General features: G+C 42.3%; 1 protein-coding gene across 5 annotated transcripts in view; it reads left to right on the top strand.

Annotated features, from left to right (window-relative positions):
* vwa2 (von Willebrand factor A domain containing 2) overlaps positions 1–24,585 on the top strand; it is a 72,264-nt gene that overhangs the window by 22,594 nt on the left and 25,085 nt on the right. For all 5 annotated transcript variants that reach the window (XM_080205812.1, XM_080205811.1, XM_080205813.1 and 2 more), the window contains 8 exons: positions 801–934; positions 5,891–6,000; positions 8,555–8,749; positions 10,776–10,909; positions 17,333–17,465; positions 18,958–19,013; positions 19,939–20,046; positions 22,383–22,961. In XM_080205812.1, the coding sequence (XP_080061938.1) occupies positions 801–934; positions 5,891–6,000; positions 8,555–8,749; positions 10,776–10,909; positions 17,333–17,465; positions 18,958–19,013; positions 19,939–20,046; positions 22,383–22,961 (1,449 nt within the window). The remainder of the gene's footprint in view (positions 1–800; positions 935–5,890; positions 6,001–8,554; positions 8,750–10,775; positions 10,910–17,332; positions 17,466–18,957; positions 19,014–19,938; positions 20,047–22,382; positions 22,962–24,585) is intronic.

Genomic DNA, 24,585 nt, shown 5'->3' on the forward strand with positions numbered 1-24,585 from the left:
TGTGGTCAGTGCAGACTCGATAGGCTGAAGGGCCCCTTTCTGCACTGTATGGTTCTATGGTTTCTATGGTATAACCCCATGCATTTACCCTGCTAATCCCCCTGACACCAAGGGGTTATTTAGCATGACCAATCAACCTAACACTCACATCTTTGGACTGTGGGAGGAAACCAGATCACCCGGAGAAAAGCCACACAGACACAGGAAGAATGTGCAAACTCCACATAGTGACCCAAGCCAGGAGTTGAACCCGGGTCCTTAGCACTGTTGGCCGGCAGTGCTAACCACTGTGCCAGCATGCCACCCATATGGGCAATCTGTGTGAGCCATCTAGCTGGAAATAGATAGGAAGCAGTGGTATTGTTAAATGACTAGCAATCCAGAGACCCAGGGTAATGCTCTAGGGACCCGGGTTCGAATCCCACCATGGCAGATGGTGACATTTGATTTTAATAAAAATTCTGGAATTAGAAGTTAAATGATGACCATGAAACCATTGTCGCTTGTCAGAAAAATCATCTGATACACTAATGTCCTTTAGGGAAGGAAGTCTGTTGTTCTTACCTGGTTTGGCCTACCTGTGGCTCCAGAACCACAGCAACATGAATGACTCAAATGCTGTCTGAAATGGAGGGCAGTTAGGGATGGGCAATAAATGCTGGCCCAGCCAGGACGCCCACATCCTGTAAAAATGAATTTAAGAATATCACTGCAGATTACTGGGCTGTGTGTAACCTCAGTGTTTTTAGGTTCGACCAGAGTAATGTCGATTTTGAATCATCTTGGTCTTTTTTTTGTAGTGATGCAGTGTTCTGCAGCCATTGATTTGCTGTTCATGCTGGATGGGTCATACAGCATTGGCAAAGGAAGCTTTGAAAGATCCAAACATGTTGCAATCAAACTTTGTGATGCTCTTGATATAAATCCTGACAGGGTAAGTTCAAAAGCTTTCTCATTAATACACCGAGAGATTTCTACAACCTCACAGATCAAACACGTATGAATGGAATAGTCTGTTAGTATTCTAGGATTGGGTTTCTGAATGAATGGTAACTTGACCCATCTGTGGTCACTTGGTCAGTTTTTAATTGCTGGTTGTCAAGCTAGATTAGAACATTCAAATGACCAATCACCATTTCTGAAAGCAGAGTGAGAAACATAGGCTCTGAAATACTGCTGGAATAGAACTAGAATTATTAAAGTAACCTAATGCTCAGATTAAAACAAAACTGTGATTGAATATGGCTGCGCCAAATTTAACAACCCAGAATCGGGCCATTCAGCCCATCAGATCTCTGTTGGTGTGTGAGCCCCACATGAACTTCCTCTCACTTTACTCCATCTAATCCAATAAGCACGTCCTTCTATTCCTCTATCCATCATGTACTTATCTAGCTCTCTCTTAAATCCAACAATGCTATTCAACTCAATCAGGCCTGAGTGGGATTGTTGTCAGTGCAGACATGATGGGCAGAATGGCCTCATTCTGCACTGTAGGGATTCCATGAAACCCACATCATAGCAAACTTTTACACACTCTGCACTCTGAGTGAAGACATTTCTCTTCCATTCTTCAATGGATTTATGAGTGACTGTATTTTATTTATGGTCCCCAGTTTTGGAGTGGAACCATCTTCTCTACATCAGCTTTATTGTACCACTTCTTAACTAACAGACTTCTTTCAGGCCACATCTCAGTCCTCTCTTTTCTTAGAAAGGAACCCCAATCTATCCAGTCTTTCCTGATAGTTGTCATAGCGATTGAGGCACATTTTGGGATTTTTCACACTCTTTGTTCCTGAGGTGATACTTAGTGTCAAGTCTTCCGATTCCAAGGCCACCATGTTAGCTTAGTGAAACAGTAAAAGTTTCACATCTAAGGCAGAATCTATGAAGATTTCAGTTGGCAAAAACCTTGTATCGTCATGTTTTTGTAATCATTTTCTGAGATTAGATGAATGCTTTGATCCTTTGAGAAACCTTTCTCTCAGAGCAGTTTTATAGAGTATTGATGCTATAGGTATAAAGTTGAGTGCAGTGTGCTTTATATTCTTTGTTGGTATACATGCACCCTTGCTTTATGAAATAACAAATGGCAAAGCATGATACAGAGATTATCACATTTCGGAATGCTTTAATAATTTTTCAGAGAACCTAAAAATAACTCTGGATGGGATTTTCCAGCCCTTCCCACCAATGGGATTTTCTGGTCCCACCAAATATGGCACCCCCACAGCGGAATCCCTAGCAGGCCATGCAAAACACTGTAGATGTTGGTGGGATCTTCTGGCCACATCTGCTGCTGAAGAACATGCCGCTGAGGAGCTGGAAAATCCGACCCTCTGTTTTTAGGCCAGAATTCTCCGGCTTCGCCTGTGTCTGGGATTCTCCAGTCCCACCGCAGTGAATGGAGTTTAGGCTGAGCACCAAATTCTCTGTTCTCATTGGCAGTGGTGGCCGGGAGGGGAAATAACATTGGAGAATCCCAGCCAAAATCTTTCTCAGCAAAGTGTAATCACAAGGTTCCTGGATGAGTGGTTAATATCATAGAGTCATACAGCGCAGAAAAGGCCCTTCAGCCCACCAAGTATGCACCGACACATGAGAACCACCTAATCTATACATACTAAGTTATTTTTCCCAGATGTTAACTAATAAGTAATTTATAAGCTATTTGGGGAATTCAAACACTTCAGGTCCATAAGATTGAAAGTCCAGTAAAGAGGAAGATACTGTGGATGCTGGAAATTTGAAATAAAAACAGTAAATACTTAGCTGGTCTGGCAGCAGTAAAGAAAGACAATTACCTTTCCATGTTGACCTTTCATCGGAACTTCCAATGAGTATTTCCAGCCTTTTCTGTTTCCAATTTCCAGCAACAGGAATATTCTGCTTTTGTGTGAGGCTTTTCAAGAGGATGTGTGTGACGTACTTTAACTTACCTCGATAAATTAACAGCTCACTTAGATTCTGTTTTTCTTTCTACTGGAAAATGTTTTGATTTCTTTCAGCGTGTGACAAGGGAGATTTTAAAAAAAGGGATACATGGAGAAACTGGATGGATAGAAGGTCAGGTAATGGGAGGGCTTTCTTGTTACACAGAGATTAGAAATGTTAGAGGGTCAACTCAACAAAATGGCTCACTGACGTGGGTTATTAAAATGTGCCTGCTATTTTATATTATCATTCACAAACAAGCTGTAAGCATTGAATTGGCCCAGTCACAATAGTTGTCCTGTATGTCCTTCTAGCAGTGAAATAAAGCAGCTTATTGTTTAACGTCAGGCACCATCTCACCAAATATTTGCTTGGTCTACCTGCAGAGAGATTGCAGAAGCATTCATGTAAAAAACAGATATTCAATCCAGATTACAAGGGGATGTTAATGTTGCCTAACAGGAACAAAAGATCTAGGATGAAAAGAAAGGCAGCTTTCATAATGACTTTCACAGCCTCAGAATCTCTCAAACTGTTTTACAACCAATTAAATACTTTTGTAGTCACTGCTGTAAAGCAGGAAACATGGAAGCCAATTGATACGCAGCAAGCACCTGCATATAACCATATAATCTACTTCTTTAGTGAAGTTGATTTGAGGGATCAATATTAGCTAATGTGCTTGACTTGCATTAAAATAAGACAATGAGACTATTTAAAGAACAGTAGAACTCAAGAAGCTACCTATGGCAAACCCAAGTACGAAGCTGTTCAGGGTTAGGATACACAGGCCTATAATTAATCTAGGACCATCTGTTACTATGTTGTGACATTCATTGTAGTTCCACTTTAACATTGATGCAATGGCAGAAAATTCAGATGAGGGAACAGCTTCACAGTCTAATGGTGGAAATAAATTGCAGGAAACATATAGAGGATGCGTAAAATGTGCTGCATATTACTCGCAAATCATGCTGACAATAATGTTAAATAAAAATGTCAGCTCTTAAGAGCTACTTCGTATTTACTTCTAACCCTTGCATCGTGGTATCACACATCACACAGATGAATTCCACATTTAGGAAGCCTATATGGTAAGGATTAAGTCTGGAAGTTTTGAAGAAGGGTAGCAGGTGTTTTTAGAGCATCATAGTTTGTGACATATTGTAATATATATTAAATACAGGTTTACAATAATCCAAGCTAATTTTTGTAGCACTCTAAAAGTTTTGTTCTGATAATATTAATCTGGTGTAGTAATTTAAAGTTGTGTTGAATAAGTGGAAACATGGTTTGTACGCTAAAAAAAGACTGCATGACAAGATACCTATAAAACAGATGTAGCAACACCAGCTCTGACTATGCCAGGAATTAGTTGCCAAAGATTTTCATAAACTGTCTGAGGAATGTTCCCTTATATTGAATTTTAAAACAAAATGGATTCGATGGTATAAACAAAAGCAAATGGTATGCAAATCTCCTAGAAGTCAAGGGAAAATAATCTCAGTGGAGAAGCTATGTTTAAAATACACCATCTTGAGCTAGGACAGCATTCAATTGTGAAAGGATTATACCCGATGGAGCTATTGCATTTTTCCAGTATTTTCCTTAAGCAGTTGGTTCTTTTTTTTTTAATCCCTTCATGGGAAATGAGTGTTGTTGGCTAGGCAAATATTTGTTGCCCACCCCTAATTGCTCTTGAGAAGGTGGTGGTGAACCACTGCCTTGAACTGCTACAGTCCATGTGGTCAAAGGGCTGATGAGTGTTTGAGGATTTTACCCATTGACAGTGAAGGAACAACTCAAAGCTAATGCGGTGAGAGAGGTTAAAGGGAGGCATGGAGGTCTGTGAAGAATATAGTGGGGTGAACATACTTAAGAGAAAGAGCAGGCTTTGCCAACTTGGCTATTGCCTTCCTCTCCTCTTAGCTGTTTACTTGTTCAGTGGTTTTCTTTAACCTGGTTTTCTTCTCATAATGAAAATTAGCTATGAAACCATAAAACACACTTTAGCTGTGCAAATGGCCCGTTGCCAGATAGCATGCTGGCTTGGGTAGGAGGTGTGTATGACTATGACTTAGCTGTCAACAAGGTCATCATCCATCACTGCTGAAATACTGGCCTTCACTTTTGTTGTTTGAAATGTCACTGAGCTTTGCTTTAAACCAGCACTGGGCTAAACATTGTCTTTTATTCATGGAATATTACACTGATGTGAAATGTTAGCTTGCATCAACTGGAAAACAGCTTTGGAAGTTTAATGTGATACAGCTCCTAGCACGAGAGACTGTGATTGTGATGCACAGAAGTTCCCCTTTGTCCAATTTCTCTGCTGTTGAAATATGGTGAACTGGAAATAACTTGAACTCTTTCTAGGCAAAATAGTTGGATACCCATTAGCAATGTATCATTAATTGTCATGCGCTTTATAAGGTGCTCATCATTTTGGTGGTGCACTACTTAAACTCATGTATAAATCGACACAGGCAAGATGATCATGGCCACTGATTGAAATAGATGTACTTCGCAAAGCCATATTTTGTTTTTCCAGAGTTGGAGCTATAGACCTCAAACTTGGAAGGGGCGACATTCACCTTATAAACTTCATGCTCAGGTTGTAATTTAGACCCTTTATAGAGCTTTTATCATTTCTATTGTGTTCCCTTTCAATGGAATTCAGCAAAATATATTTTGGCATCCACCGCCACATATTGTATGTCTCTTCAGGAAAGATACAGTCCACTCCTGTTCCACCAACTGTATGTCAGTATTCATCATTTGTGCATTAGTTAGAACCCTTACAATAGCAACAGTGCTGATCATTAAGCCTTTCACAAGCAATGCCCTTTAGCGCACTGGAGCTCAGTTCATGTGGAAAGATATGAGCCAGTACAAAGGTTAATCCATTTTAATTCTAAAATGATTTTAGAAGTAAACAGTTTTCTCCTTGCAGGTCAGAGTTGGAGTACTCCAGTACAGTTCAATACCCAAGTTTGAATTTTATTTGAATTCCTTCTTGACAAAGGAAGAAGTAAAAGAACAACTTAAAAGAATTGCATTTAGGTATGTTACCAATGTTTTCAAAGTACATTATTTGTTAGATCTTTAAGGTACTAGTACATCTTTATGCTACTAGTATCTACAGTCAAATAGCCTGGCGAGGTGATGGCCTAGTGGTAATATCACTAGACTATTAACCCAGAAACTCAGCTAATATTCTGGGGATCCCGATTCAAATCCTACTAATCACAGCAGATGATGGAATTGAAATTCAATTTTTAAAAATGTAGAATTAATAAGCTACTGATGACCATGAAACCACTGCCGATTGTTGGAAATACCCATCTGGTTCACTCATCTCTTTTAGGGAAGGAAATCTACCATCCTTACTCGGTCAGGCCTACGTGTGATTTCGGAGCCAAGGCAATATGGTTGACTCTCAACTGCCCTCTGAACAAGGGCAACTAGGGATGGGCAATAAATGCTGGTCAGTCAGCAACATCCATGTCCCACAAATGAATGAGAGAAAATCTGTGAGGCTCAAACATATTATTTTATTATTAAGACAGAAGATCCTGGAAATGTTCCGTTCCCATACCTCTGTACTTGCTTAAAAACCTGTCATATCCCTAACTTTCTCTGGTTCTGACAAAGACCATTAACCTGAAACAGTAACGCTGTTTTTCTCTTCCCATAGATGCTACCTGACCTGCTGAGTACTTCCACCATGGTCCATTTGAATTCAGATTGGGAGCATCCTCAATATTTTGGTTTCAGTTTATTTATCAAGTTGTTGGGCAGGATTTCCCGGCCTTTCCTGTCAGTTGGATGTTGTGCTCCTGCTGATGTCAACTCCCCACCCACCCCCACCTGCAGTAGGTCCTAAAAGTGGGGCATGCAGCCTGTAGACTACAGCACAACCTTAAGATCTCACTGGTGGCCAATGACTTGCTGCATCCAACACGGGTGGAGGGAGGAGAGGGCGGGTGGCTAATGGGGGTTGGCAGAAAATCCCAGCCATCGTGTGTGTGCTTTGTACCATGCACTGGGAGATGGGAGGGTTTTGACTTTGACTTCAGCAGTTTCATGCCTTTTAAAAACATTCTTTAACCCATAATAATGAGAGAAATTGAAACATTTTCATTCCCCCTCCTCCTCTAACAATGTAAATTGGAATCCCAATGTATTGTGGCACAGAGTGGTAGAGCATACAGTCCGCTGTACACAGTTCTTCACCTCAGGTTAGCAGAGATCAAAATCCTTCAGCCTGGGCTGCTGTTATAGAAGCAAATGTAGCACTAACCTCCATTGGTGACCAGACTGGAGTGCCTTAAATCAGGCCAGGCTAAGCTGAGTAGCATGACTTTGCCAGATGCATGTGCTAGTCCAGGAGCATCCTGAGGCACCTTCTGGGATGGCAGGAGTGCTCAATAAGTGCTTTTAGGGGAAGTTCTCACTTAACAGTTTTGTTATTGAAAGATTGATCTAACAATTTAATCCGATTCTTGCAGTTTCATTGTGCCATTCCCTGACTGGGAGGCCCAGATGGGCTCCACTTCTTTCCTGACTTATACTGGTTTGTATGCTGTGTTCTTCCTGCCACCCAGATGACTGGATGGGATAGAGGTGGGAGTGGAGGATATTCCAGTGTGCAAAATCCTTCCTCTAAGCCCATGGGCCATGTTGGGGTCACCATTGCTGACCCCAACAGAGTAAAAAGTCTGACAACACCAGGTTTTGTCAGACTTTTTACTGTGTTTATGCCAGTCCAACGCCGGCATACCCACATCATGACCCCAACAGAGACAGTGATTATTAAGTACTTTGGGCAGCGAGCCACTGTTTGGCCTGAATTTGCTTAAACCAGGCTGTGCTCCCCTCCAGTTCTTCATCAGGAGTTTCCCTCAGGTTCCAAGGAAATTTAGGGCCTTGGAATTTTCCTGTGGGGTAGAAATGGGCATTAACCTAGATGACTTTGCTGCTATCTTTAAAAGCACCAAGGGTTGAAAATGTTTCATCGCATGGTAGAAACTCTGATTAAATGAATGAACATTGGTGCAAATTTTTCCAAAAAAAGGTAAATTCATACTTAAGCGTGTGAGTGTGATTTATGCACTTCTGAGTGAGCTGCTAAAGATTTGGTTACAAAGCAAACCTGTGCTTTCCTTGTGAGGCACAAAAGGTTATTAGCATCAGTTAGTTGGCATAAAGCCAATGCACTTGTGCAGAACAGCTTGCATCCATTCTAATACCTGTAGCTAATGTTATTTTTTGATATTTAATTGAGAACAGATTTGTGACTGATTTCAAGCACAGAGAGAGGCGAAATGTCTTGGCCATATGTGGAATCTTTAAAAATCCATGTTTGTCCATGTTTCTGATGAAGTAGAATAGGATATTTAATTCTTGATAAGCTTCCGTTGACATTTCTATTCCCAGTGCATTGACAGATTTACACTGTGATCGCAGTGAACAAATTATTTGTCATTAACACCATCAGTTTTCTAATTATCATTATACCTGTGAATAAATACAAAACTGAGGATCTGAAGAATATTTTTAATGCTCCATGTATCATTAACTGCTTTCAGTAACCCTGTTTGCTTTGTTAACTCAGAGGTGGAAGTACAGAGACAGCCCAGGCTTTGAAGTACATTCTCCATAAAGGTTTCACGGGTTCAAGGAACTCATCTGTTCCTCGAATTCTTGTCATTCTTACCGACGGCAGATCTCAGGGTAATGTGCTGCAGGCAGCAACGCAGCTGAAGGAAACTGGAGTAACTGTATTTGCTGTCGGAGTCAGGTTTCCAAGGTAAGGACCTTCCTTCAGTCCCATGTGGAGTAGTATGAATGATGGTCTGTCAGAATGAGTTACCGTTTAATTCTGAGCGTCATTTTCCCAGCACATTTCACAACTCGGCTCCTAAAGTTATGGCAGCCCCATAATGGCACAACACATCAGTTAGGGAAAGCGTTGCTTTTATATTTTCTAATGACTTTGGAACTCACGCTCTTCCTTTATCTTTATTTTTTTTAAAGTGTGAGGGCTGGAAATAAAAGTACAAAACTGCCCTGCAATATAATTTTGTGAAAATAAGGTAACACACACCACAGTGACTATTCCTGATAGGAATGTTACACTTTCTCTCACTGTTTCTCAGTTGGGTTGATAGATGTGACTGTATTGAAACTCTAGCCTTAGGAGAATGTGAGGTTAAAATGTCATCGACTGAGAGGTCATGTTGGAATTTTGAATTGATTCTGAAAGTTAAAAAAAGCTTTCACTGTGAGATTCCTCCAATCTACCCGAGATAACAGATTCTGCATGTGGACTCTCAATTTTTCCATCGAGTAAGTTGAGCAGTTAGAAACATAGAATCCCACAGTACAGAAGGAGGCCATTTAGCCCATTGAGTCTGTACCGACAACAATCCCACCCAGGTCCTATCCCCGTCACCCCCCCTCCCCACATTTGCCCTCCTAATCCCCAGACACAGTCAACCTAACCAGCACATCTTTTCATCAGTAACATTGTGACACTGGTTGCAAGTCTGATATAATTCTCTGGGATTTTTATTTGAAGAGGAGAAATTATTCTGTGATTAAGTGGTTAAAACATGGTTGGGATTCTCCAGTCCCATCCCTGGGTGGGAAACATTTGTGAGTGAGAATGGAGAATTCAGTGTTCCAGCCAAACTTCCCTTCATTTTCGGAAAACAGTGGAGTAGTGCTTTCATTGCGGGACTTGTAATCCAGAGAGCCAGGATAACGTTCTAGGAACCTGGGTTCAAATCCCGCCATGGCATTTGGTGAAATTTGAATTCAATATAAATCAGGAATTAAAAGTCTAATGATGATCATAAAACCATCGTCAATGGTCATAAAAACCCATCTGTTTCACTAATGTCCTTTGGAGAATTTCCGTCCTTACCTGGTCTGGTTCACATGTGAATCCAAACCTACAGCAATGTGGTTGACTCTGAAGTATCCTCAGGGATGGGTAACAAGTGCTGGCCCAGCCAGTGATGCCTGCATCCCATGAATGAATTTAAAAAAAAACTTTTAGTAAAACTGGGAAATCCCAGCCGCAAACAAGGATGGAAGATTTTGGCTCACGTGTGGTCTTCTGTTGAGTCTTCTCATCTTTGTGCATATGGGACAAGTAGACTTTTCAGCTCATTTGGAAATATTTTGGATATGCAGATTATCATAGAATCCCTACATTGCAGAAAGAGGCTACTTGGCCCATTGAGTTTGCACTGACCACAATCCCACCTAGGTCCTATTCCCATAACCCCACATATTTACCCTACGAATTCCCCCTGACGTTAGTTCAATTTAGCATAGCCAATCTAACCTGCACACTTTTGGAGTATGAGAGGAAGTTGGAGTACCCGGAGGAAACCCACACAGACATGGGGAGAACGTGGAAACTCCACTCAGACAGTGATCTGAGGCTGGAATTGAACCCGGGTCCCTGGCGCTGTAACGCAGCGGTGCTAAACACTGTGCCACCGTGCCACTAATAATGCCAACTATTGTATTTATATTAATGCATTTGTATAAAATACATGTTATTGATGTCTGGTTTCAATAACTTGATTAACCAAATGAACTGGGAATGTTGTATTGTGAGTTTAAGTTTCTTTTCCAAATAATTTTTCTCACCATTTTTTTTAAAGTGGATTTACCTGTCAAATAACCTAACAAAATGTAGATATGCTGTTGAAATTAGACATGGTAGACTTTGTTTCCGTGTAGCCAATGAACATTACACCATCTGCAATCTGTGATGGTATCCATTTGTACTGTGCCCTAACTCTTTGACTTTTGGGCAGATGGGACGAGCTGTACACACTGGCCAGTGAACCCACGGAGAGCCATGTCCTGTTTGCAGAGCACTTTGATGATGCAGTTAATGGCCTCTACAGCACACTGACCAACTCTGACGTCTGCTCTGCTATTCCTCCAGGTAATTGCTTTAACGTACGGTGGGATTTGAACCCAGCTTCCTAAAACGTTACCCTGACTCTCTGGATTACAAGTCCAGCAATGATACCACTACGCCACTGCCTTCTGAAAATGAAGGGAATTTTGGCTGCAAATTCTCTATTCTCATTCACAATGTTTCCCACTGACAGATGGGACTGGAGAATCCCAACCATATTTTAACCATTTAATCACAGAATAATTTCTCCTCTTCAGACAAAAATCCCGGAGAATTATATCAGACTTGCAACCAGTGTTACAATGTTACTGATGAAAAGACGTGCAGGTTAAGTTGATTGGCCATGATAAATTGCCCCTTAGTGTCGGGGGATTAGGAGGGTAAATGTTGGGGGGGGGGGGGGGAATGGGGATAGAACCTGGGTGAGATTGTTGTTGGTACAGGGTCAATGGGCTAAATGGCCTCCTTCTGTACTATGAAATTTTATGTTTCTCACTGCTCAACTTTTACCTATTGATGTTGCAATCAGTGGATAGGTTTGACCTGCAGCCTGGAATGCTATTGCTTTGATGACTTGAGGATATTGTTTAAACACTACATAAAAGAACAAAGAACAAAGAACAACCCAGCACGGGAAACAGGCCCTTCGGCCCAACGAGCCCGCGCCGCCGCATCGCCCTACACCTATTCTACCCTGCATGTCTACGAATGGGACCCTACTCAGTCAGATTCAGGGAAGAAATAGTGTCAATTTGGTGGAAACCAATTAGCCTAAGAGCACATCTTTGGGGTGTGGGAGGAAACCGGAGCGCCCGGAGGAAACCCACGCAACCACAGGGAGAATGCGCAAACTCCCACAGACACAGGCCCAAATCCATGTATCTGCACAGCTAGCAGTGCTAGTCACTGAGCTGTTGCGGTGCCCGTCTATCGGTCCAGGATCAAGCACACACACCGACATGAAGTACTAGGCCACTCCTGGACTTCCAAGAGCAGCCCACGCACAACCTGCCGTGTGCATGCCCCTCGCTTGACACGAGGTGGACCTCCACCTGTGGAATAAAGACAAAACATATTAGTTATACAGCCTGCCCTTCCGGTGTCTCCCGAGGTTTACCCTATTTAATAGCCCCTACCATATCCCTCCATTCCCGTTTCACTCATATGCCTATCTAACTGCATCTTAAACGAGTCCAACGTGCCTGCCTCCACCACCCTACTCGGTAGCGCATTCCAGACCCCCACAACTCTCTGTGTAAAGAACCTTCCTCTTACCTCCAAATTATACCTCCCCCCCCTCACCCTTAATTGATGACCTCTTGTGTTCGTACCCAGTCTAGGGAGCAGTCTCTCACTATTAACTCTATCTATTCCCTTCAGTATCTTATATACCTCTATCATGTCCCCTCTCAATCTCCTTCTTTCCAAGGAGAATAGCCCCAGTCTCTTCAGTCTCTCCTCGTAACCCAGTCCCCCCATGCCAGGCAACATCCTGGTAAACCTCCTCTGCACCCTTTCCAGAGACTCCACGTCCTTCCGGTAATAAGGTGACCAGAACTGGACGCAGTACTCCAAATGCGGTCTAACCAACGTTCTGTATAACTGAAGCATTAGACGGCAGCTTTTATACTCTAAGCCCCTTCCTATAAAGGCTAACATCCCATAAGCCTTCCTAACAACGTTCTCCACTTGTGACACAACCTTCATGGATTTGTGGACCTGCACTCCCAGGTCTCTCTGTACATCTATACTCCTAATCGGCCTACCTTTTATCACATAACTCCTCTCTGCATTATTCCTTCCAAAATGCATCACCTCGCATTTGTCAGGATTAAATGCCATCTGCCACCTATCTGCCCACTGCACCAACCTATCTATATCCTGTTGTATCACCTGACAATCCAGCTCTGTACCCGCCAACCCTGCCATCTTGGTGTCATCAGCAAACTTGCTGATCACACCACCTACTCCCTCTTCTAAGTCATTTATGTAGACTACAAAGAGGAGAGGTCCCAGTACCGAGCCCTGCGGCACACCACTGGTCACTGGCCTCCAGCCCGACAAGGTACCCTCCACAACTACCCTCTGTCTCCTATTTCCCAACCAGTTCTCAATCCACCTAACTACCTGGCCTCGTATCCCATGCGCCTTAACCTTTTCTACCAGCCTACCGTGAGGGACTTTGTCAAACGCCTTACTGAAATCCATGTAGATGACATCAACGGCTCTCCCATCGTCAACCGTTTTTGTCACCTCCTCAAAGAATTCCACCAGATTCGTAAGGCAAGACCTCCCTCTAACAAAGCCATGTTGCGTATCCCTAATCAGATCGCAACGCTCCAAATGCTCATACATCCTACCCCTAAGTATTTTTTCCATTAACTTCCCTACCACCGACGTCAAACTCACTGGCCTATAATTCCCAGGGTTATCCCTACTACCTTTTTTGAACAACGGGACCACATTTGCTACCCTCCAGTCTTCTGGGACCTCACCTGTGTCCAAAGAAGAGACAAAGATGTGCGCCAGAGGCCCAGCAATTTCATCTTTCGCCTCCCTAAGCAGCCTGGGATAAATACCATCAGGCCCCGGAGCTTTATCCGTCCTTACGCTACCTAAAAGCCCTAGCACTTCCTCTCTCGTAATAACTATATCCTGCAACTGAACCTCCGCTCCCTCCAAGAGACCGCACGATTCCGAACCCCTCTCCTTCGTGAATACCGACGCAAAGTATTCATTCAGGAGCTCCCCCATTCCCTCCGACTCAATACACAACTCTCCACTCTTGTCCCTAAGAGGACCAATTTTCCCTCTAACTACTCTCTTGCCTCTAATATAGGAATAAAATGCCTTAGGATTATCCTTAATCCTACCGGCCAAAGCCATCTCATGCCCTCTCTTCGCCCTTCTAATTCCCCTTTTTAGCTCCCTCCTACTCTCTCTATATTCCTCCAGCGCACACTCCGTACCCATTTGTTTTGACCTATCATACGCCTCCCTCTTCTTCCTAACCAAGTCTTCAATATCTTCAATATGTTCAAATTAAATCTTTATTCCACATTGTCATTTATTAACTGTCATGTTGAAAACTAGTTGTTAATTTTAAAGATGAATAGTAAAAGCAAAATTAGTGCCCACTGTTTTCTCAGTTAGAATTCCCTCCATCTTCAAAGATTCTAATAATCCTTTTTCATTATATGTAATGGTAGAGCTCGGGAGGACAACAGTTTTAGAACGTAGAACATAGAACATTACAGCGCAGAACAGGCCCTTCGGCCCACGATGTTGCGCCGACCAGTTTTTTTTAAAAAAAAAACCACTGACCCGCTAATCTAAACCAATCCCTTTTCATCCATAAACCTATCCACAGATCTCTTAAACGCCCCCAAACTAGGCGCATTTACAACCGCAGCAGGCAGGGCATTCCAATCCCTCACCACCCTCTGGGTAAAGAACCTACCCCTGACATCCGTCCTATAACTACCACCCCTTAATTTAAAGCCATGCCCCCTCGTGCTAGCATTCTCCATCCGAGGAAAAAGGCTATCACTATCCACCCTATCTAAACCTCTAATCATCTTATATGTTTCAATAAGATCCCCTCTTAGCCTCCTTCTTTCCAGCGAAAACAACCCCAAATCCCTCAGTCTCTCCTCATATGACCTCCCCTCCATACCAGGCAACATCCTGGTAAACCTCTTCTGCACCCTCTCCAAAGCCTCCACGTCCTTCCTGTAATGTGGGGACCAGAACTGCACACAGTACTCCAAGTGCGGCCGCACCAGAGTTGTGTACAGTTGCAACATGACGCTGCGACTCCTAAATTCAATCCCCCTACCAATAAACGCCAAGACACCGTATGCCTTCTTAACTACCTTATCTACTTGATTCCCAACTTTCAGGGATCTATGTACACATACACCTAGATCCCTCTGCTCCTCCACACTATTCAAAGTCCTCCCGTTAGCCCTATACTGAACACATCTGTTACTCCTACCGAAATGAATTACCTCACACTTCTCCACATTAAACTCCATCCGCCACCTCGCGGCCCAGTTCTGCAACCTAAGTCACCCTGCAAACTATGACACCCTTCCTCACAATCTACCACACCACCGACTTTGGTGTCATCAGCAAACTTACTAATCCACCCAACTATACCCTCATCCAGATCATTAATAAAAATTACAAACAGCAGTGGCCCCAAAACAGATCCCTGAGGCACACCGCTTGTAACCGAACTCCATGACGAATATTCACCATCAACCACCACCCTCTGTCTCCTATCTGCTAGCCAATTCCTGATCCAAGTACCTAGATTACCCCCAATCCCATACATCTGCATTTTCTGCAGAAGCCCACCATGGTGAACCTTATTTTAACAGTATAAGATCCTCACTGCACGTAGTTACAGTGTCCCCCTGCTTCTGGGTAATTCAAAAGCCTTTTCAAAATCCTTGACAATGTTTCAGCCAATCAGAGTCAACTTGCCAACCAACCAGCACCGTTTTCTACAATAGTATATGTTATTGTGATCATTTGAAATTTGGCATTTTTGCATTTGCCCTGATGAGTGTAAGATGAAAAGCTTTGCTCTTTTCAGCAATGAGAGCCTGTGCCCTGAAGTGTACCATAAGACAAGAAAATGCCCCAACCTTATGAGGAATGCAATGTTAAAATAAATCTATGGGGTGATTTACATTTCCCTTTTGGCCCATTGACACTGAAAAATGGGGGATGAGCATGAAATAGGGTAAGCAGATATTTTTGCAAGTCTAACTTTTCCACTGGGCCTTGAGTTTTTTTATTTGTTCATGAGATGTGGACATTGCTGGCTAGGTCAGCATTTATTGCCCATCCCTAATTGGCCTTGAGAAGATGGTGGTGATTTGTCTTCTGGAATTGTTGAAGTCCAAGTTTTGTATGAACACTCACAGTGCTGTTAGGGAGGGAGTTCCAGAAGGACCTTCTGTGGTGTGAATGTTACTCATGTGCCAATCAACGACCATCTCCAGCAAGAGAGAAACTAACCATCAAAACAAACGTAAGGCCCAGACTTGCCCAAGTGTCAGCTGACTGCTGAGCTCCCCCATCACCCTCCCGCCCACCACAACATGTAAATCGCCCCATGGATTTATTTCATTGCATTTTATGTAAAGTTGACGCAATGGTTAGCACTGCTGCCTCACAGCGCTCAGGACCATGGTTCGATTCCCGGCTTCGGTGACTGCCTGCGTGTTCTCCCCGTTTCTGCATGGGGTTCCTCCGGGCGCTCTGGTTTCCTCCCATAGTCTGAAAGACATGCTAGTTAGGTGTATTAGCCATGCTAAATTTTCCGTCAGTGTACCAGAACAGTTACCAGATTGTGGTGACTAGGGGATTTTCACAGTAACTTTGTTACAGTGTGAATGTAAGCTTTCTTATGACACTAATAAATAAACTTTATACTGTCTTCTCTTCAGAACACAGGCTATATTTAGTGCTATATATGCTATTATTAATATGAGCAGCTATTTTTTGTGCCAGCATCAGGGCTTATTTAATTTGGGGTTCTCCACTTTGTATAGAACCTGCGTACAATTTTCAGATAATAGTGGGAGAGCTCTGAAAATGGGCAAACAAATTCTTGTCACTGTCTTTTGTGGGACTAGCAGTCATCTAAATACAATTCCAGTCATATGAAAATCTTCCCACCATTGCTGGCTATCAGCTGCCTGTGTCCAGGATTGTCTCCTATCCAAGACCTTTAACTTGAGGATTGACTTAGCTGAGCGGCTGTTGAATTTCCCATCTCTCCATTGAGCACTTGTACCTGACTGAACAAAATGAACCATGAAAATGGTTCCAGTCTCTCTCCAGTGCCATTGGACAGCCAGTGTGATCACTTCACCCATTGCCCATCCATTAAGCACCACAAGTGAGAATCTGTCTGCATGTATTTTAAGATTGCCAATCATCTTCAGACTAGCATTAGGTGCTCAATTCCAATGAATTACATCTCAAATTCAAATCTAAGTCACTCTTAAATTCCTATTGCAATTTGGAAAAACGACGTCTCTTCTGGAAAGCCAGATGGTGAAGAATTGAGTTGGAGTCAATCCTTACACACTTGTATATACATTTATGGTTACACATCATAAACATATGTAATAACTGCACTTTTAGGCTGACTCTATTTATAGAGGCACAACTAAATTCCGAGTTAATACCCACTACCTGTGCACAATCAAAATAAGTAACGTACAGTTAACAATACCAATCATGATATTTCAATAAATGCAATTTGGGCAAGTTGTATGCTTCAGAAAGTCTGGGGGAGTGTTCTCAGCAGAATGTTTTCCATTTTTTGAAAATATGCATTTCCTTTCGAGAGAAAAACAAATTAATGGCTAATCTTCAAATGTTTGCAGAAGTACAATTAAAGCATTGCAATGTGGTTCCTTTCAGCTTGTAAACTTGAGTCCCATGTCTGTCAACGTAAGTCACTAGAAACAGTGAAGGAATTTAAAGGAAACTTCATGTGTTGGAAGGGGTCAAATGGATATGGTGTGCCTTTCTCAACACTCTGTCCTTATTACAGGTTAGTAATGTTTTCCTGTAAATTAGAGCAGCAAAGCACTGAAGAACATATTCTCTACTAAAGGCTGAGTTTGACCTTAAGTTCACTATATGATCCAACAGTTGCTTTCCTGTCAAGCCTGAGCAATGTGAGAGGAGAATGGAGCATTTGTTAGAAAAATCTGCGGAAAAGAAATTGTTTAGCAGAAGTTGAGATGGATAAGTCACAGATTTTTATGGTAGGCACCCTAATTAGTTGGACAAAGGGAGAGGAAGTCAAGAGACTCCCACTGGGGCACGGTGGCACAGCGGTTAGCACTGCTGCCTCACAGCTCCAGGAACCTGGATTCAATTCCCGGCTTGAGTCATTGTCTGTGTGGAGTTTGCACATTCTCCCCATGTCTGCGTGGGTCTCTTCCGGGTGCTCTGGTTTCCTCCCACAATCCAAAGATGTGCGGGTGGGGTTGATTGGCCATGCTAAATTGCCCCTTAGTGTTCCAGGAAGTGTAAATTAGAGGGATTAACAGGGTAAATGTGTGGGTTTGTGGGGATAGGGCCTGGGGTGGGATTGTTGTCAGTGCGGATTTGATGAGCCAAACAGTCTCCTTCTGTACTGATGGAATTCTATGATTCTATGAACTGGAAACTATCTCCAGAAACTACTGCCAGTTTGAGAAGAGCAATGTTGGTAAACACTGACAGTTTTGCTATCATTACCACAGCAAAGTCCAGGCCATTGTATAGATTAAGGGAAAAAAATTGTGCATGCATTTTCAAAAGGCCTCTCACAAAAGCTCACGAGATAGGGTGGCATAGTGGTTAGCACTGCTGCCTCTGCGCCAGGGACGTGGGGTTCGATTTCTGGCTTGGGTCACTGACCGATGGAGTTTGCATATTCTCCCCTTGTCTGCGTGGGTTTCCTCTGGTTTTTTCCCACAGTCCAAAAGCTGTGCTGGCCATGCTAAATTCTCCCTCCGGTGTAACTGAACAGGCGCCAGAATGCGGCGACGAGGAGATTTTCACAATAACTTAATTGCAGTGTTAATGGTAGCTTACTTGTGACACGAATAAATAAACTTTAAACTTTAGATATTTATGGAGGAGGAAGACCATTTGGTCAATTTTAATTCATACGTCAGGATAACATTGCATTTTCCCTTTGCTGAATAACACAGTGGGTAAATGTTTTTTGTTGAAAACTCCAGGCCACAATGTTACCATCATTCACACTGACAGGATTTTTCCATCCTGCTGCAGTTAATGGAGATTTGGCTGAGTGCCAAACTCTCTGACTTCACTGCAGCAGACTTTACTGAGTGTGGAGTGAACGGCTGGTAAGATCGTGCCCCCAGAATATAAATGGACTTGATAAAGGTAAGGGAATTAAGTTATACTGCATTGGAGGTGACTTTATAATGTAAGGAAGACCATAAACTTTAGGTAATATTCTTAATATTGTACATTCTGTGCATAAAGCTAACTTAATTGCTCACATAAACGTTATTTCTTTTCAGTTGGAAGCGCATCTATAAGACACATCTTGCTCGATGCTACAGAACAACCTGCCCAGGTATGTATTATGGAAATAAAATGCTCCCCAGGCATTAACCTGTTTGTATGGTCAATTTTGTCATTTAAATTGAAATAGTTTTCCTTTAAATTAATATAACTGTGATAATGATAGACAATTGTGGAAAGACATTTTAAAAAATTCCTATAGCATTGCTGAGAATCAGCTGTTTTTATTCTATCTTAAGATGCACCTCTGTGTAATTTCTCTGGCCTTTTAAAGCCATGAGATTTCGTGAGTGTAAGTGAGCATAGTCTTAAAACAAAATTTGAAAAGGGGCCCCAAAAAATCTACGTTTCTTAAATTGGAGTTAGCAGACCTGTAGGTATTACACATGGTATATTGAGTGACTTACTATTTTCGAAGGATACCATGTAATATACAATGTATAATATTCTACTTCTGAATCACATCTGCAGCTATTTAAATCTTCAAAAACTAATTGCTTTTAAACCAAGAAAAAGATTGAGTCAATCAAAGTTAACTGTCAATCAATTGTTCTTTAGGCAGCAGGATTGAATCAGGACAAAATGTCTAATTTGCTTTCACTAAGATAGTTCGGAATATGTTTAAAGTGCAAATATCCGGACATGGGTGCTGATGTATTTTCAATTGGTGTGTGCATTTTTCTGTACAGTTAGTTAACAGCTTTTGTTTGATTGTTCCAGGAAGCATGAGTCAATTAATTGCAATAAAAGCCTTTAAGTAAGGGTGATACAAGGGCTGATGTAACTGACCAGAAGTGCGCGCACGTCATTTTTTGTTTTACATAATTGATATGCGTTGTGATACTTTTTATTTTTAGTCGGCTTGTGCAATTAGTTATGGATATTTACTATTTATTTTGCTTTCTTTTCAAAAAAATCCTTTTAATGTTAATAATGCATAATAACAGTGACAGTCTTAATGATGTTCATCGTAATAGATCCCTGTGACTCACAGCCATGTCAGTATGGAGGCACGTGCATCTCTGAAGATTTTGAAAAATATCACTGTGTTTGCCCCACAGCATTTGGAGGAGATTTTACTTGTGGTAAATTGTCTTGACATTTACTTTGAATTTTTCACTAAATGTGTGTATAGATATTTCCATGCTGAAGCTCTTTCTGTTTCTTAAATTATGCTTCACTCTACAATGTCGAGACTTGAATACAAATCCAACATCTCCAAGTTTTGTTTGAAATGATCCGCTCTATGTAGCCTCTCAATTGGTTTATCATTGTCGAATGGCCACCAGCGTGCTGCTTGCTGCTTATCCACTTTACTGTCAGGAGGATTGTACTTTGAAGAAGAGCTAATTACCAGGGCTGATTGATGAAGAATAACACTTGCACTTATATTCGTCAATTAAAATCCTTGCCAAATTTCAGATGCTTCAAATATTACTGGAGTTTCAAATTATGATTGAAGTACTACATTTCTCCCCCGTGCCCCCACCCCCCAACCCCATTGTTGTTCATCTTTAACAGGACATCGCACACCCAGGATTTTGGCAGCAATGGTGACACTATTAAACATGGCAGTAGGTTGTGAACCTTGGTTGTGTTTTAGTATCGTACTGCATTTGAATAACCATTTTACATGGATGCAAATGGAACAGCTCAATTTCATTAAAAAATATCAGTATTCAAACATTCTTATGAAGCTGCATGTTGGAGACTGTACAGCAGCTCGTGTGTTTACATTTGAAATGATTTCAGTGGGGTGAAAATTGAGAGGATTTCAATGAGTGGGCACTTTGCTTCAGAAGTTTACTGTCCTGAGCAGTGGAGATAAATATCACTGTGCTTACCAGGAATTTTCTGCAAGGAGATCACGAGAATGGCTGGATGGATGACCACAGCGCGTGGTCATACCTAGTCCGAGCAATTTGCTCAAGACCAGCACTGACACCACTGTAAAAGGAGGATAGGTGCCTGCCCCCTCAGATCAGGAAATGATGCCTATCTCGTGAAGGCTTTATTGCTGCTATAAGCCTGGCAATTGATGGGTAAGAAAAGTAATTGCAGATGCAACATGAAATGTAGGAAATTGCTATCTAAAAATCAAACTTCAGGTGATTCTTTCATTAGGAGCAATTACAACACATTGCCATTACTGATACCCTACTTTAAATCAATTCATCTGCAGCCATATTAATGCAGAGGGGGCCTGGTTTTTAGATTATCACCATATGAATACACTAGGATGGGCTGATGTGATATTAGTAGGAAATGCGCACAAGACGTTATTTTTTGATTTCCATTTAGATGAATGGCGCCTTACTCGTGCCTGAATTTCCATTATGTAATACTAAAGGATGATAGTAGGAAACTACCCCTATTGTATTATCAGTTTAGTAACACGCCATATACTATTGAGTTCCACTAGACAGACTAGTTTTCCATATGGTTTAGAGAAATCCTATGGTGGGTGTGATCTTTATCCAAGCACAACATTTCTTGGCAAACAAGCGCAATGTTTTATCATGTACATTTATTGATATAATAATCCTGACTTACCAAGTGCATCTGTTGACCAGTGCCTGCATGTCTTATCTGCTTATCAATTGATATCTCACTGTACTCTGCCTCCATGTCTGGCAGCTGAATGCTTATCAATTTGTGGTCTGATATCATTATTTTAAAATGTTCACAGGAGTGCCGAGAAAACAATCACCCTTTGAAAGAAGGAATTTTTTAGAAAACCAGCCTGTCATGTTTTGCCTACTCAGCCATAAATCTTTTATTTACTGATCCTTTTAACTATAAAAATATTGATTCCTGTTCTCAAATTCTGCATTATGTTCTGGGCTAAATATTGCAAAGTGAGACTGCACGAATATGAAGACAGTTAATAATGTGACACTCGCAACCAAAAATTAAATGTGGGAGATTTGAATGGACGCTTTCATAATTTAACTGTTGCAAAGGAAGTATTTGGAAGCCCACTTTGAAAAGGACCAAAATAAAGATTAACCTCAACGGAATCTGGAAAATAAATTGGACACACATGCACTGTTCTAACAATTGTGCTTTAATATTATAGGAACGATATCTAATACAACATTCTATTTTAGTTATTCCAGAGTACTGCTGACTGATGATCATTTGATGATGGACAGTTCTTAGAGTCATTATGGCACAGAAGGAGGCCATTTAGTCTATCATTTCTATGCTGACTCTCTGTAGGTCAATCCAGTGAGTCCTATTTCCCCAGCATGTTGTCAGCAGTCTGTATCTGTGCATGGTATCAATCATACCTTCACAAGAGTGATAAATGACCTTTCTGAATGTACAGAAAATATCAAAGATATTCATAGAATGCATTAAAGCTTTTTCACGCATGGTAATTCCAGTAAATATATTTTGTTTTCTTTTAATTTAACAGCTCCACAGCAAGGTCTTGACTGCAATGTGGACCTCTTGCTGCTAATTGATGGTTCCTCCAAGATGACCCTGGAAGGATTTCTTCGTTACAGAGCATTTGTGAAAAGATTTCTCCAGGTTGTGCTGACTAAAGGCAGTCAAGTCAATGTTGGAGTGGCACAGTTCAGTGATGGTGTCCAGATGGAGCTACCAATGGGACCGCACAGGGATGTAGTGGACGTTGTCAAAAAGATCGACTCTGTGCGCTTTAAAGGGGGCCGCACAAAGACTGGAAAAGCTCTGCATTACCTTACCCAATTTGGATTTAAAAGTCACTTGATACCTGCAGCTGCTCAGAAAGAGCATCCCCGTGTTTTAGTTCTGCTAACTGACTCAAGAGCAGAAGATGCAATTGCTGAATCGGCCAAGTACGCCAGAGAGCGGGAGACCCTTCTTTTCGCCATTGGCAGTCAGAGTCTTCAGTCCGAACTGGATAGAATTACAGGAAATCCACAGCGTACTATCACGTATTCAAATCCCCAGAGTCTCTTGAATAAGATTCCTGAACTCAGAACTAAAATCTGCAGCATTGATAATCAAGGCATGTACACTTTCCTAAATTTGTCCTTCATTTGATCTGATAGCAGAACAGTAAGATGGCAATGAGTGTGCAGATATGTTGTACCATGAACTAAGTATATGAAAAATTGCTCCCATATGTGATAACATAACTAGCTTATTTACATTGTTAGGTGGGAGTTCAATATGGAGATATAGGATCCTATTTTACCATTTTGATTCTAAGTGCTGGGTAGACTTGAAAGTGGGAATGTTTCAGATCCAACTTTTAGACCCGTTCTGAGACACCCCCATATGCACTGTGCCTGCAAAAATATCAGCGACTCCGAATTGCACTACAAAAGCCTGTGGGCAGGGCTTAATGCACCCGAAACCCTGCAGCTCCGATTGGCACCTCCAACTGCACATACACAGAAGAATGACGGAATGTGGCTCCCCTGCCATGTCAATCCCAGGCCGGATAATACCCCCTCTTGGCCCCCAGAGACATTGTCCCATCCCTCCCAACATTACTGATCATCTTCTCCTTTCCACTCCCCCTGCCACCCAAATCGATTGTGGGACCCTCCCCCCTTCCCTCTCAGTGATCTCAGACAGTGTGGCAGCGGATTCCGCACCCCCCCCCCCCCACTTTTCCTTCACTGACCTCAGGCAAGGTGGCAGCTCTACCCCCCCCTTTCTCCCCCTTCTCCCCTGATCTGAAGTGCCAATTGGCACTTGCCTCCTCGCTAACTGGAGCACCCGAATTGGACTTTTGTAGAGCATGTCTGTTTTGTGCCAATTCTGGATGGGCAAATGTGGTGGTAAATGGAGAAGTGCCGGTAAGGTTTGGTGTACAGCCCATTAAGCCAATTAAGCAGAGGGTGTGGAGAGTCTACAGAAGGATCTAGATAGGCTGGGCGAATGGGCCAGGAAATGGCAAATGGAAATTAATGTTGGCAAGTGCGAGGTGGTCCACTTTGGTAGGAAGAATGGTAGGAAGGACTATTACTTACGGGGCGAAAAACTGCAGCAGGCGACAGTGCAGAGGGACCTCGGGGTCCTTGTGCATGAGTCGCAAAAACCCAGCCTGCAGGTGCAGCAGGTGGTCAGGAAGGCTAATGGGATGCTGGCCTTCATAGCGAGGGGGATGGAATATAAAAGTAGGGAGGTCTTACTGCGGCTGTATAGGGCATTGGTGAGGCTGCAGCTGGAGTACTGTGTGCAGTTTTGGTCGCCGTACTTACGCAAGGATATTTTGGCCTTGGAGGGAGTGCAGAGGAGGTTTACTAGGCTGATACCGGAGTTGAGGGGGTTGAGCTATGAGGAGAGGCTGAATAAACTAGGCTTGTACTTGTTAGAGTTTAGAAGAATGAGGGGAGATCTCATTGAGACGTATAAGATGATGAATGGGATGGATCGGATAGAGATGGAGAGGCTCTTCCCGCTCAGAAAGGACAGTAGGACTAGGGGGCACAACCTCAAGATAAAGGGAGGGCGGTTTAGAACGGAGTTGAGGAGGAACTTCTTCACTCAAAGGGTGGTGAATCTCTGGAATTCTCTGCCCATTGAAGTGGTGGAGGCTGCCTTGCTAAATATTTTTAAGACGCGGGTTGATGGGTTTTTGATGAGAGAGGGGATTAAGGGTTATGGGGAGAGGGCGGGAA

Source organism: Carcharhinus amblyrhynchos, chromosome 17 (genome assembly GCF_965287045.1).
Source record: "Carcharhinus amblyrhynchos chromosome 17, sCarAmb.v2.hapA, whole genome shotgun sequence".
Classification (NCBI taxonomy): domain Eukaryota; kingdom Metazoa; phylum Chordata; class Chondrichthyes; order Carcharhiniformes; family Carcharhinidae; genus Carcharhinus; species Carcharhinus amblyrhynchos.